The sequence below is a fragment of the Atractosteus spatula genome, chromosome 8, assembly GCF_055471065.1.
Source record: "Atractosteus spatula isolate fAtrSpa1 chromosome 8, fAtrSpa1.hap1, whole genome shotgun sequence".
NCBI lineage: Eukaryota > Metazoa > Chordata > Actinopteri > Semionotiformes > Lepisosteidae > Atractosteus > Atractosteus spatula.
This window is the reverse complement of record NC_142713.1, coordinates 61045425-61060880: the sequence shown is the minus strand read 5'-3', so window position 1 is coordinate 61060880 and position 15456 is coordinate 61045425. Positions and strand designations below refer to the sequence as shown.

The 15456-nt window shown below is 41.1% G+C and overlaps 1 protein-coding gene across 2 annotated transcripts in view; it reads left to right on the top strand.

Annotated features, from left to right (window-relative positions):
* The window catches only part of nup37 (nucleoporin 37), a 40204-nt gene that overhangs the window by 10218 nt on the left and 14530 nt on the right, over window positions 1-15456 (top strand). For both annotated transcript variants that reach the window (XM_088923964.1, XM_088923965.1), the window contains exon 5: window positions 1907-2001. In XM_088923964.1, coding sequence (XP_088780090.1) covers window positions 1907-2001 — 95 coding nt within the window. The remainder of the gene's footprint in view (window positions 1-1906; window positions 2002-15456) is intronic.

Sequence of the window (15456 nt, the reverse complement as noted above, 5' to 3'; positions counted from 1 at the left end):
AACGAATTAGTGTGCATCCAAACAAGCTTATTAGACAAAGTGAGGTCACCTGGAGGTAAGGCGATTTCTCTCTATTAAAGGGAACTATAAACCACAGAGGTCTCATGCTTCAGGAGTAGATTGGTACTGTCTCGGGTGAGGCAGACGAAAGTGCTGCAGGACTGTAGCTCGATACATCTTGAACTGAGGGGAATATTCCCGGCTGTTGCTGTGTCAGCAGCACATGAAATCACGGGTTCGGTATCGGTCCCTGGCCAGACAGGATTCGCCAATAGATAGAGGTAAAAAATCTATCTAGTTAAGATAGTTAAGGGCCAATCGAGGATAGGAAGGTTGAAACACCAGGGCTGGTCTGTCCTCAGCCAATTAACAACATATGCAGTATTACGGAAAAAAAACATGGTTTTATGTAGGTCAGTCTTCCAGAACATACTACCTTGAGTGAAGGATCTGATACATCCCCCAGTTCAGGTTTCATGGCTCTGCCTTTGCTTTTTGGGGTGAGATGGTAACATCCTGGCTGAGTCACTTTCTATGAGTGACCAAGTGGATGAGATCCTGAGGTCAGTCTACCAACGGGCTAGATAGGCTGAACGGCCTCCTCTCATTTGTAACCTTTCTGATGTATGATATGATAAATGGATACCATGAGGATATTGATTTGTTTTTTTTTCCTTTGCACAAGTTGAAACCTTCATGCCTTTTAAATTTACTGAATGTAAACGAATAATAATTTTATGGAGGAGTGGTGAATAGGTGTTGTGCTTTCTTGACAGATCTAACAGCTAAAAACAATGTTTAATTCAGACAAGAAGTGAGTGGCTGTGCACCAGATAAAATTTCCATTAGAGAATTTCAGCAGCAGGAAGCAAACCTGTTCAGCTGGACTGTTTGTTAGGGAAAAAGGTCAAGCCTTAAACTGGGGCTAACATAATAAATTCTTAAAAACCTCTTAACTAAATTCCTCTTTTGTATGTCTCCTTTTCCCTTTTGTTTGTGTCTCAGTGGACATAAGACATTCAGCAGCTAAGCCAAACACTGCAGTACCAGAAAAACAATGCAGTAACTCTTGTACAGGATTGAAAACCAACAGCTATTTTCTTTAAAACGAGTGCAGAACTGTTGCTTGTTCAGTATGGCCAGAAAATTGATCTTGTTCCTCTTAGACCTTACTGTACTCATGCTTTTATGTATACGTGTGTGTTATATATTGTATACCAAATGAACTATTGCTGCCTTAAATGCAGTTCTTTTAGTAAAGTGAGAAATTGCAGAAATGATGAGGGGAACTATAAGATACATGCACAGGCGATTTTCTTGACCACTTATGCAGGGCTGGGGTTTTCTGCACCTGGTAAGTTTTAGCACAGAATGAAAACAGTGAGCATTTCCTTTCATTTCAATGCTTAAATTATTTGTTTTTAAATTTAGTGGTCCTTTGTTTTTTTTTGTTGCACTTGTCCTGTTTTTGTTGCATGTCTGCATGCACTCATAACAGTGGAGGTTATGGGCCTTCAAACTTGACTGATCTTGCCTCAGCCACCACCTCAACACTGTCCACCTTTGACGTCAAACTTTTGTGCCTAAATTGGTTTGAATAAATTGAATTTATATACCTGTAATGTTTACGGAGCAGCTAACCTTTGAAGTGTATATCTAACAGAAGTGTATGTTTGCTTTTGAAGTCAGCCATCTTTAGAGTGTTAAAGTACTGGTTTGCTGTTCAGAGTGTAGTGTTTGATGTGCAGGTAAAAGTATGCTGAGTGCTGACATACAGTATGTTTGTGTGTATTTCTCTTTTGCAATGCTTGTGAAAAATCTTTTTTTTTCTCTGCAATAAAATACTGCCTATCTAGATGGTGATTTGTGTTTTTATTTTGATTTTATTTCTAACTTTATGTCCTAGGTAATGGAAGGCCATACTAATTATATCAACCACTTGAATTTTGAACCCAGAGAAGGCAAACAGATTGCATCAGTCAGTGATGACCACACCTGCAGGTTAGTACAATGTCTGTGTATTAATGGACAGCTTGTTTTATTTGACATGTCACATTTGTTTGCAGTATTTAGTCCAAGTTCTAAATGTAAAGTCTGCCTGAGATCTTCTGGCACACAGCATGTCATTCTTTTAGGTACAAACCAAAATATTGCTTAATGGTGCTGCACCCTTGATCTTAAAGCTCCGTGCCCACTCACGCCAAGCAAAGGGTGATGTAGACGACAGGGGTTCAAGAATTAGGGTCACTAGGTGCACTGTACAGCTGTGAAAAATCACTGCAAGAGTACAGTTTTATGAGTGTAGTGTGTTATAATAATATTGGATTAATACAGTACTGTAAGGATAATGATAGCCCTTGTGCGTGCTGAAGTACTATATAAGAGCAGTTTCAGCTTTAGTGTAATTTTGGCCTACCAATTTTGTGCAGATCATAACCCTTGTGTAACGGGGGGAGTACCTCCGTTTCCAGTGATTTCCTGAGCTCCGGCACACAACTGGTCGAGCATTGCCGAGATACGTGGGGTTAGTTAGGCAGGGTGCACTCTCCTTTGGCTCTTTTTGGCAAAGAACATTTTAATGAGAGCAGGTCGTTGGGCCCAACCAGCCTGTTTGGTAGTAGATGTGGAGAGAGAACCTGTGTGAAAAAGGAGAGAGTCAAACCTACACCTCTCCTGTAGTTGGTGCCAACCACCCCTCCCCCCCAACTCCTTCTGTCCCTTCTGGGACTCGATCCCGGTGGCTCGCGGGCTCCGAGCTCACACACACGCACGTACGGCAGTGCTCCGAGACAGAGGGTCGCTCCGTCACGCCAAGAGCCTGGCCCGGAGTCTCCTGCTGCCTGGAGCTCAGAGGGGGCAGACGGCGCTCCTGCCACTGGCTCAGCGCACAGGCTCTGTCACACATGCAACAGCTGGCTGTTCCTGGGGTGGGTGTGAAATAAAAAATCCCCCCAAAATATGTTTGTGGATTAAGTATCTGCACAGCAAGCATCTTATTTCTCCCATCCTTACTTAGATGTATTCAAACGATATTTTAATATCGTTGCGCAAGTGCATAGCAATATTGTGAACAAAAGATAATATTTCTTACCGGCTGTTCTTGTCCTGTGCTGAGTTATGCTTTTATCATTTGTATTAACTTCAGGTGCACCACTGCACCATTTCTGCAGTATGAATTTCCCCTTGGCACATGACAGAGGTTTTTCGAGTTAAAGCTGGCAGTGGAATGCACATGCTGCCATCGTCTCAAGACGATGTTTGTGTAAATGCAGTTTGTTTTGTTTTTCAAAGGCTGCCTCCCCAGCACAGAGAACTTACTGAAGGCAGCACAGCCAAACCCACCAGTGTTTCCTGCTGACTAATGCAGGGAGCTGCAGAGGCTCAGTAAGCAATGATCTAATTGTTCTCGTTTCTGATGGTGCGTTCAGCAGCTTGCTCAAATACGCATCTAGCCCATCAGAGACAAAAGCTCCAGTGTCTAGGAATCCAGGGGAAAAAGGTTACGTGAATGGAGCTGTGACTTTGCCAGACTGTGCAGTTTTCCAGGTGAAGCCTGAGCTGCAGACTTGTGTTAAAGTTGAGGTGGAGAATAGGGGAGCATGTTGCAAGGGCTCACATTTCCAGGATTGGGGGACTTTTTCAAATAAAGTGAATCATTCTAGTGAATGTCTTACCTCTATTTTTCTTTTTGAACAAAAAATACTAAAGTACTAGAAATGTGGTGTTACGCTCATAATTTTAATCATCTATAGTTTAAATTAGTTTTTCGGTATATCACAGTTTAAATGCTAACATTTTTCAAGAGTGTTGTGGATGCTAACAGTTTCACTTGAATGAGAGTAGTCTTGTTCTGTGCTGCTGCTGCTGCTTCTACATTAAGTGTTTTTCTTCTATTTCCTTTGATTGTTCATAAAATGACATTCACTATCTCATTCCAAAAATCACATGTCCTTTTACTGAAAATGATAGCAAATGGCAGCATGGCTAACTTACTTTGTCGAGGTGAGCTGAAGGTTACTCTGTGCTGAAGGCGGGGTGGGAAAGTGAGAACAGTTGTGCTGAAAGTGTTTTCTGTTCCTTATTAATGGTGCAGAAACCACTGACACAGCTCTTCCAGTATGAAATCTAAAGCTAAGCATAACATGTAGAAATGTTACATAGTGGATTTGCACAACTGCTTCACAAGCTTTGAGTTTTTCTAAGTAATTGGTTAAATGTGGAAATCCAATTAGCATTTGAGTCTTCAGGATTTTTTATTTTTCCTTTGGGTAATTGTTAACATGCTGGCTAAACAGTGCATTTCAGTTAATTTTAATGGAAAAAGGGCACGTCGCTCTCGGTAGCTGTAGGTTCATTTCAGTTTGCTGTGCCTGCTTGTATGTGTTTTCCTCATTATGACAAACGAACAGCATTAGCAGATGCTAAAAATGTGCAATAGTACTGGGTTGACTGACGTCTAGGCTGGCTCAATCCTTTTTTCAAATGTATCATGTTTCGTTGATGGTTTGCTTAAAACAAAACTGTTTTTTTATTTCATTTCTTGAGCTGTTGTAGGCGTGCTGCCCAGCATCAGTGCAAATCTGTTTTGCAGTGTTTTCTTGCACTTGTCCCCTGCTCAGACCTGAGATCCAGAGAAGTTAGCCTGACCCTGTTGTTTTATTGATGTTGTACTGTCTGGGGAATAAGATGAAAGCTCCAGAAGTTGCCTTTACCCTTTCTCTATAGTTTGGATAAAAGAACTTCAGTTTATGGGTATAGTGTAACACCACTCCTCATAAAATCCATTTTACATTCTTCTACGTCTCACAGCTGAAGGAGGCTAAACAAGCCGCAACCTGTTTCTTCTTTCCACTTTGCAGCGTGGAATTAACCCCTGCTTGTTCCTTTGCAGCTTGCAGGCTGGCACGGTGCCACACTCCCACTCCAGCATCTTCTGTGTTATTCATTGAAACATTGAAATTTAGTACTGTAGTTTTTATGCTATTGTGTAGTTTCTACATCTTCTGGCTCTGCATGAAAATAATACGTAAACCCATCAAAAGATCTAAATGCCGCACCATTTCTGTAGATCATGGGACAGAATTATGGGTATCGCGTGCCTTGCCGTGCTGTTTACTAAAATATGGTGTCAAATAGGCTCAGGAAATCTCTGATGGATCCTTGCAGCAGGCGATGCTGCAGTACTTGTATCCTGAATAACTGGAATACCGTAATTTATCTGCTCTCACTTGAGAACTAAAGAATACATACTTGTGTAGTTCAGAAAATGTAACTATGCTGAACATACTGCAACAGATTCCCGTGCCAGTTTTGTCATAAATTAAGGCAGCCAGTCCTGCTTGTTTGGCCTCTCCTCCTCTTGCTGCGAGTGCATGTATGCATGTGTCTGTGGCTAAAAAACATTTAGACCTTACAGGCACCACTATAGCAACTCCTTACAGTTTTGGGTTTTCTTGAGCCATCCACCTGAATGTCACTCCTCACAAGTGTGCCATTTCTGTTGGGTTTTTTTTCCCAATCTTAAACTCCCGGGAGCTATTATTGCAACAGACGTTCTGTTTCCATGAACTCATGGATCTCTGTGGGTATCTGCCTGCGTAGTGTTTGTCAAGTTAGCCTGTATTTATTGATTCATATCCTATGATTGTTAAGGCCGAGGGCAGGGATCCAGACTGGGAGCTGGGGGCAGGGAGGGGTCTAAGTCACTACTGCAGGAAGCTCCCGTGCTCTGATCAAGCTCCAGTCACGCCAGAGGAAACGGAGGCGTTGAAATCTGCATGAAGTTTTAAAACTCTGTCTCGTGGTGAAAACAGAACCTGAGTGGGCAGTGGGGGTGGGGGGGGGAGATTAAGATTTTTATACGAAGATCAAGTTCAGAAGAGAGGCTTCCATCTTGTGTAAAAAAAGAAAATGAAATCTTTGATTTCACCGAGATGTACCTCTGGGTGACACGTTTGTGTCTAGTGCCCCTCAGGTTTGCTGTGCTGACGGTTTATTTTAAGACCGTTTTAAGTGACACGCCTGTTCAAATTCATGCCAGCTGCAATATCGCCCCGCAACTCGTAAGTGCTGGCAGCCCACTGAAGCTCAGCACTTGGATGGGAGACTCCTGGGAAAACTAAGGCTTCTGCTGGAAGAGGTGTCAGTGGGGTCGGTAGGGGGCGCTCACCCTGCGGTCTGTGTGACCCATGTCCCAGTATAGAGATCAGGACACTATACTGTAAATGCCAACAAAAGCACTATCCATTGTATGAGACATAAAACTTAGTTCCTAATTCCTAATTCCTGACGCAATTTCCCCCTGGCCTTTACCAGTCATGGCCTCCTAATAATCCCCATCTCTGAACTGGCTCCATCACTCTGCTCTCCTCCCCACTGAGAGCCGGTGTGTGGGGAGTGTACTGGCGCACTCTGGCTGCTGTCGCATCATCCAGGTGGGGCTGCACACTGGGATCCCCATTACCTGTAAATCACTTTGAGTGGAGTGTCCAGAAAAGAGCTATGCAAGTGTAAGGATTAATAATAATAATAATAATTAATAATAATATAGTGGGTTCAGTTTTTAGAAGACCTTGGGGAATGCTGTTAGGTGATCCATGTTAAGATTGCAGAAGTTAAATCTTAAACGTTTTGTACTGAACTTAGTCAAGACATTAGATCGCCCTGGCAGGTTGAGGAGGGTTGTTTTCTGCTGTGGTGAAGAATGAATACAGGTGTCTCTGAGGTGAGGAATTCATTTTGCTTTGTCCTTCAGCAACATATCTGCCATCTGTGGCCAAGAGCTTTATAAGGGTTTAATTTTCTCTTGTGAATTATTCTATAAGCCAGTTCTGCTACCACAGGAATAACCATTTCATGTTCATAAGGTCATAAGGTTTAACTGTTAATTCATGTACTGCTATGTTCCTAGTTGTATGTTTGATAGTATTATATTGTATAGTATAAGAAGCAGTTTACTCGTTTTTTATAGTTATGCAGTTGTTGCATGGTAAAACTGTCCAGAGTAATAAAGTAGAATACTACGTCATGTTTTTTCTTCTTCAAAATCTGATGTTTAAAATGAAATGTGATGTTCGTGTATTGAAAGCAGAGCTAGTGTCGTTTGCCAGCTTGTTACTTCACTGGGTTAATGTTAACTCTGCAGGCAAATATTAGCTTAATTTGTATCCCCTTGTTTTCTGAAAAAAAACGTCAGAGCTTTAAATGCAGAAGAACAGTGTGTGGTTGATTATACTCTCTTCTGCACACGAAAACAGCATTGGCATTTACCACTGCATGTGAATAATAAGGTGCTGTACGTGTCATTTAAATCAAAATTGTTTTAATAGGAGGGATAAACTGATAAGGCTGTTTTGCTTAACTGCTGGAGGAATTATAAAAGCCAGTGGTAAAAACAAACTTGGATTGCAGCAAGTCTTTGTAAGCCACTGGGAAGTGGGTTGAGATCACCAGCCCTGTTATGTCAGCTTGAATAGAGGTTTACTTGAGGTGAAGTTCAGTGGGTTCTTTCAAACAGGAAGTCGCACATACTACTGAGAAACTGACGGAGGTGCGTTCATTTGGGTCTGGTGGGAAACTGATTTAAAGACCTGGCCTGCCTCTCACAAGGCACAACCCTGGCTTGACCCCGGCTTTCATTCTAAATGAACTGCGGCCAGCTTAACTGCAACCAAAAGACACCCAGCAACTGAGCTGGCTTTCAGCAGGCCTTTTAAAAGGCATGAGCTCGAACCTTAGGACAGAACAAGCTATTCCCAAGAGCTGTGCTTCTAGGGTAAATAAAAACTACAGTCGCTTTTTAAGGCTTCTGCATTCTTTTTTTATCCTCTTAAAATCACATTTTCCGGTAATTAATGTCAAATTAGGTTAAGAGAGCCCTACAGTATGTTGTGGTGCAGTGTAGAAGCTGTGGAATTTCAAATGGCTTTGCTTGGAATCATGAATGTAAGATTCCAGCATCCGGAAGGTCAGAATGTGATCAGTAGAGTTTCTACAACCTCTGTAGATCACATTGCACTTCGTAATTTTTAAATTTTGTTTCTGCCCAAATTCATGATTTTGGTTCTGCCCAATTCATGATTTTGTCTGAGTATTTTTATAATTTTGTCGTGGTTGTTACTGTGTATGTCATTACTCCTGTTTTTGTATCTGTAAATTTGACTAGTCCGATAACTACAGTATATCGGAATCTAAAATTGTTGGCCTTAAATTGTTTTTTAAAAATATACCTGTACATTAGCTGGCATGCGAACTGCACTGCAAGCTGACAGCGCTGCAAGCTCGCTTGTGCCCGGGAGGCCGCAGGGGTGACCTTTGGGGTCACAGGAGTGACAGTTGGGAGGATACCCGAGCTGCAGGAGGTGTGTGGCTTAGCCTGGACCCTGACTGCGAAAGTCAAGACTCTAGGGCTGGTCTCTCACAGGGCTGCAAGCTTGTTCTTGCCCAGCAAGCCTTTGGGGTCACAGCTGTAAGAATACCCAAGCTGATTCATGCTTTCTCTGCAGGCGGCGAGTGATATAGCCAGGACTAGAGTTGAGTCTCTAGTGCTCAACTTGCACTCTGACGCAAGAGCCTTTATGGTTTCAGCCACTCAGGGACTCCAGCCATTCAGATTTCCAGCACTGTTATATTGTCCCTTTAAATCTATAAATTAGTATTTGTGGTGTTTTAAATTACACACAGGCACTGCGAGAGGATCTGGATCTGTTTTTAACAATGTGGGGGGTCAGTGAAATGATTTGTAGTTTTTGTTTAGCACTAGCATTTAATGTGCAAAGTTAAAGTACAGCAACATTAAACCAGAAGAGAACAGTGAATAATAAAAGACTGATTTTAATTTATTTCTAGGCTGTTTTAGCTCATAGCTTCAGATAACAGTGCTTTCAGCATCTGGTGTAAATCCTGTCTGGCTTGCTTAAAGAATAATTTTGAGTACATGATAAAACCCTCAACAAGTCATCTTGACATTTGGAGGTGCTTTGGAAGAATATCACTTTGATTTAAATTGAAACAAGTCTTCTGAATTACCTAATAAATTGCTAATTCACATGCAATGCTTGTGGCATTTATTATGTGAGCTTAGTGTGTTCCAAATTAAAAGGCGTCTTGTTTTTCCAAGAAATATCAGGGTAATGGTTTTGGTTTCTTCAGGAAACTTTGTCAACTACATGCATTAGCGGGGTGTTGCACAGTTTGTTTGAGACTGTTAACCAGAGAGGACTGGGGTAGTTTATGTACCTGTTATGCATGTAGAATTTGTCACCCAAGATGGTGACGTATCATTTCCACGTGCATTTTAAGTAAAAAAAAATATTTGCTTCTCATCACATTTCACTGCCAGTTATCTGTTTTTGTTGGGTAGATGTTGCCAGTGAATAAGAATATGTGAAACACAGACCAGCAGCTGCAAGTGGAAACTGTGGATATGCATTTAGAACTGAGCACAAGATCCACTTTACCCAGAGGATTGTGGGAGTGTGAAAGAACCTGCCCAGCCATGTGGCTGAAGTCGATACTTGGGTTTCTTTCAAGAAACAGATGAGATCCTGGGATCATAGCTGCAAAAAAGTAAAAAGGGGAAAATGGCAGAATGGCTTCATTCTTTTTGCAAACTTTTTAATATGACATCTTATGTATGAAAATGCAGCTGTTTCACAATATATCTTTGATTTAAACCTTCAGAGTACAGCACAACTAGAAATCAGTTCTACTAGTAAAACGTTAGCACAATATTAAATGGTGTTTTGATAATGTGAAACAGATACACAAGCACATGGTCACTGTGCTGGGCTTGTATCTAGTAACCTGTAAATGTTGAATGTGAAAGAAGGCAAATAAGTGGTACTTTCTAAATCCACCTACGTCAGCTGATGCGACAGTTTACAGATTTATTCTCTCCAGGTAAGAAAAAGAACTGACTTTCAGTGAATAACCGTCTACAGTGTGGTCCCGACGTCTGTGAGTTCACGATTCGATCTGGGACAGAAGAAGAGCAGAGCGGGATGAAGTGCAATTTTAAAATTAGCTGAGCAACAGTCTAGGATGATGAGACAAATCGAGCAAATAAGGGAGCCTCTCCCTGCCCCCCTGCCCAAGTACCCACAGCCCTGCATCCCAACATGCTCTTGTTTTTATACTGTAACAACACTCCAGGCTCTGTGTCTGCAGTGTGGGGAGTGACAGGCTGGAGACGACTGTACAGGCTCTCTGACAGTCTTATTGCTCTTTTCATTACAGTGGGGTGTGCTGATCACAGAGCAGGATATTAGCTGGGAAGGCAGAGAGAGAGAGCAGGCATCAGTTGGATGCAGAGGAGGGATTCATGTTGTTAATTTTGACCAATGTATGTTGTACTTAACTTAAAGTTGATGCATTAGTACTTAAATTATCATAGAGTTACTTACATCTTTTAACCATACATTCAGTATACTCCGTCTAGTACATTATGAGACGGTGTAGGAGTGGACTTGGTTATACGTAAAGTTGGGCTATTTGTGATGGTTTTCTGCACTGAACCCTCGCAAATGTCAAGATCCTCCTAACAGAATAATGAGGCTGTATGGACAGGTGGACCAAATGGCCTTCTCTCGTTTTCAGCTGTTCTTAAACCCTCATTTCTTCTCAGAATACATTGCAGCATTAATCTTCATTGTTCATAAAACTTCATCATCTTGCACATTGTCTAGTTCCACATTGTTTTTAGTGTTCAAGTTCAAATCTTATTGCTGGTAGAACCTAACAGCTATGTATTTTGTTAAATTGTTCATTGTGCTAGTTGTTATTTTCTAAGGCATCATTTTTTTTAGGAACCATGGTATTATGTCATCTGTGCCACAATGAAGGGTTTAAATGACAAAGTAAAAAATCAGTTTGCAATGCATTCCACAATATTTTTAGCTTGAATTAACCTTCTTATTTTAGCCTTTGTTCTTTCAGCTGTCAGCACCCATTTCACCCAAAGCACTGAGTCCTCTGTTATCGTCTTTTGTTTGTCCGGAATCTATTTTTAGTTAATCACACGCCAGACTGTCCCTTCAAAGATGTTGAGCTAGCAGTGGTTTTTTTAATTGTTGATCCTTTACACTTTGCCATTAGGATCTTTTTTTAAAGATTTTTTCTTTTTTAATCGAAGGTGTTTGGGTTTTTATAGGCTGCATTAGACCTGTGCTTCGTATAGTTAAGACAAACCTTTTCAAATTCATTTTCTTGGGTGGAGAAAGAATCCCCAGGCCTGTTGAGCTCAAGCCATTGAGCGTTTTAAAGAAAGATGCTTCAGTCTCTTTCTGTCCTATTCACCGTTATTCAAAACTGTGTGATAAGATGTGCATCAACAAAGTTAATGCTGAATTAGGCAGCTCTTTAGGCTAAAGGACTGTTAAGAGCAAGCGGTTTAAGAAGCAACATTATTTTACTTTTCCCCACAAGTAAAGCTGCTGGATAACACCGACGAGGTTTGTCCTGTTGTGGCAGTTGTTGCCACTTTTTCTCTGCACAAGCTTACACTTTTTCTTGAATATTGAGGTTGTGGTGTAGTTTTTACTTCCTAGCCACATCGAGTTAGATTTTCCAGATGGAATTCATACACAAAGGAAAATTAGCTCTTCTTTTTCATAAAAATTGAACCCACGTTAAAGTGAATTAAATCTGGTTTAATTAGGGGTTTCTGCTTCATAAAGAGTTGCTAAGGAGTGTTGGACCCTCTTCTCAGGAAACCACTCAACTCTGGTAAACCAAGCTGAAGACTTCTTTATTGCAATAAAGAAATTAGGGCAGACGAAGTTATCATCTTGACCTCGTCTCTCACTCACTTTCCTAAAGACAGCACCAGGCTTTTATTCTTGAAGATGAGCAAAATTTTCATTCAAACAACGTACATTTATGATTGTCAGTAGCAGTTTCTTACCATATAATATGTAAACAAGGTGAGAAAGTTATGCAGTTAGGTCTTGGGCAATTAACCAAGACCCTAATCAGCTTAGACTATTCTCTTTCATGTTGCTAATCACACCTAGGACACATGAGTTACACCTCCACTCAAGAAACCTTGAAGATGCCTGCCCAGGCATTAACCATTATTATGGACCTAATTGTTAATTCCAAACAGGCACAGGTTCCTTCGGGGGTGGTGATGTGAAAATGAGAAGTCTTGTCTGTGGACATTTGAAGGTGGCCCTGAGCGTGTGTTTCTAATTAATTAATCTAATTAATCATCAGTGCATTAAGCGCAGCTGGATTGCGGACAAGCCGTCTTGAAATTCTATCATGTCAAATTGCAGAAGATGAGCATCGTTATTGTCTGTTCCTCAGAAGGCAGACCATGAAGTGCTGCTGGATGGGATGTTTCTTCAAGCTGATGTCTTCTATTGGACCAGACAATATTTATCTGCAGGGGAATGGTGAACCCTACTCTTGGGTTTCATCAGTGGAACCCAAGTCTAGTTCATGCTTTTAAAGTTGCCGTTTAGGTCAAACCAACGCGACACATAATCCTTGCGCACACTACTAAAATCTTATCATTTTCCAGTCCGAGCTCTGTTGCACCTTAATGATTGCATGGCTGATAAGATTTTAAGTACAGTAATCATAGTTATAATATCTTAATTAGTTCCTCAGAAACTGCTCATAAGGTGAAAACTCGTATAGCGGAAGTTAAATTCCCTTTACTTCCCATGTTATAATGTCAGATCAGAAATAAAAAAAATATACCTTCAAACACCCAAACTGCACCTTAATGAACTTGAACTTTATTGCCATACTGTATGTAACCGGTACATGTACTGGTACAATGGAATTGTTACTGATAGAAAGTCTCTCAATTGTTAAAACAAGTGTAAAATTACGAAGTGCAGACAGTGCATCAAGACAGTATACTGTACAAACAAACAGTAGGCAGTGTACAGTAAACAAATAAACAGTTTGAATGTAAACAATGCAGATTTGTAAACAATGACTGGAGATGTGCAATAAATAAGAACTCATAATGAGGTAGATGGTGTAGGTGTGGTCCGAGGGGCATGGCTAAATGTGTTCGCCAATCGCACTGCTTGTGGATAGGAGCTATAGAGGAATCTGGTGGTCAGTGTCCGTATGCTCTTATATCTCTTGCCTGAGGGCAGTGGGGTGAAGAGCTCATGCCCGGGGTGGTGACTGTCCTCTGTGATGGCCAGAATTCTACCATGGCAGCGGTTCTCATAGAGCTGTTTAATCTCGCTGAGACCGCAGTCGATGATCTTCTGGGCCATACTGACCATTCTCTACAGTGCCATTCTCTCTCAAGAAGAGGTGTTGCCGTAACACACGGTGATCCCGTTGGTGAGGATGCTCTCGATGGTGCAGCGGTAGAAGTTCACCAACATAGGTACTGGCATCCCCCATAAATAGAAATAAAGGCGCTGCTGAACCTTCTTTAAGATAGAGTTAGTGTTCACAGTCCAGGTTAGATCATTAGAAATGTGAATTCCCAAACACCTAAAGCTGGTGACTGTTTCCACTTCCGTTCCATCAGTATTGAGTGGGCTGTGAGTATGTGGCCTGTGTCTCCGAACGTCCACTATTAACTCTTTTGTTTTATTTACGTTCAAGTCCAGGTTATTGTTATGACACCATCTAAGCAGCTCTACGACTTCATCCCTGTAAGTGGACTTGTCATCATCGCTGATCAGGCCTATTATAGTGGTAGACAATACACCACAGAACAGTATCAAAGTATGAAAACAATAACATTCCTGGTTAATTATTTGAATAACATGCTTAAAGTCATTAGCCGATGCGTAAACAATAGGTAGGAAAACTATAACAGTCCTGCTCATTTATGGTATTGTATTTACACCACGGCTTTTGTTAGCAAATACATAAACTTTAGGTACTATCCTATTCCATATACACTTAACACACACAAGCCTTTTATTATAAAAATGTTAGAATGGAAAATAAATTCCTCATCTGAGAAGATGCGAAAGGAGAAGAATCTCTGCAATGCTTTCCAAAAGCCCAGCTTGTGAGAGTGAAAGTCCATTTGCTTGTTAAAATGAAAAAAGGTGGGAATTGCTACGTCTCGTATGAACTAAAACTTGTATAGTGGATGCTCGTACAGCAAGTGATGACTGTACTTAATTGCGTTTATCTCGGTTTCTGTTTAAGTTTGTCAATTATGCCCTTGATTGCAGTCCAGGTGTCTTTTTTAATGATGGCGTAATTGGAATCACAGAACCATGGGAAATCACATCATTCTTATGAAAATACATTCTTAATGCAAACCATAGAAAACCACTGGAAATGTTTGGAATGGCAAAGTCTGTCTGCAGCTGTGAGGGATTGCATCTGAGTAAGATGGACATCAGTCGGCTTGGTTTAAGGATCTACAGACGGATCCAAAGAAATTCTGGAAGGGAGATATACAGTGTGTAGAGCCCCAGGGACTAAAAAAACAAATTTAGTCTTTTCAAAGAGTCAACATAAAACAGGCAGGAGAACTATTAGGGAATTGTGGTCATGATATGGTTTGAAGTATACTTTCAAATTACACCAGTAAAATTCACATCTTTGGTTTACAGCTTCAGGAAAGCTACAGTTAACTGTGTTATTGTTTCTTCTTTTAGTGGAGAAACTAAAGCACAGTTTGAGAGATGTTTAATCAGACAGGATCGATGTGGAATCCACAGAGAATGGATGGCAACAGTTTAAACAGATGTTGCTAAAAGGCACATAACAGCTTCATCCTGAGTGTAAGAATATCAGGTACATTAAATATAAGGAGAAAGCAAGCACTTTATAAAGTCATTAAAAACATCCAGCTAATGGAATGAGTTGCAAGCATAGGTAAAGCGATATAAAGAAAGCCAAGAGAGATGTAAAAAAGTGAATAACCTGAAGGTTAACATTTTTTTGACCAATTATCTGTAGTATAAGGAAAGTAGTAAAGGATGTAGTAAAATGTCTCGGAAATAAAGGGAAAGTTTTAGGGGATAAAAGAGAAATGGTTAATGTACTAAATGAAACTTAATACATTACACGAAAACTAGCTGCTTGCAAATGAGCAAGGTAGATGGAACAAATGGCCGCCTCTTCTTTTCTTAATACATTTACAGTGGACAGTAACGTCAGTTCCACCTGATCTGGAATCGCCAGTTTTCTCTTTGCCTTTGCTCACAGAAGTGACCACTGTACCCACCTGGGGGGGGGGGGGGGGGGTGAGCTTTTCCTGGCTCACATGTCGGGTAACTCACCTTTTTCCTTAAGAAGTGTTTATTGAATTTTAGACCACTTCTCGCTTGTTAGGCTGTAAGGTCTACTGCAAGTGACGGGAGGTTTGGCGTCAATTGCAAAGGGGTGTGTCCTATATGGACGTCATTTCTAGCCTGCAAGGAGAGCCTGCGCTGAGTAATCCCTGCCTTGCTCATAACAGCTCTTGCCTCTTGGGAAAGCCCCGGTCGCAGTCAGCTAGTGACATAACCCAGG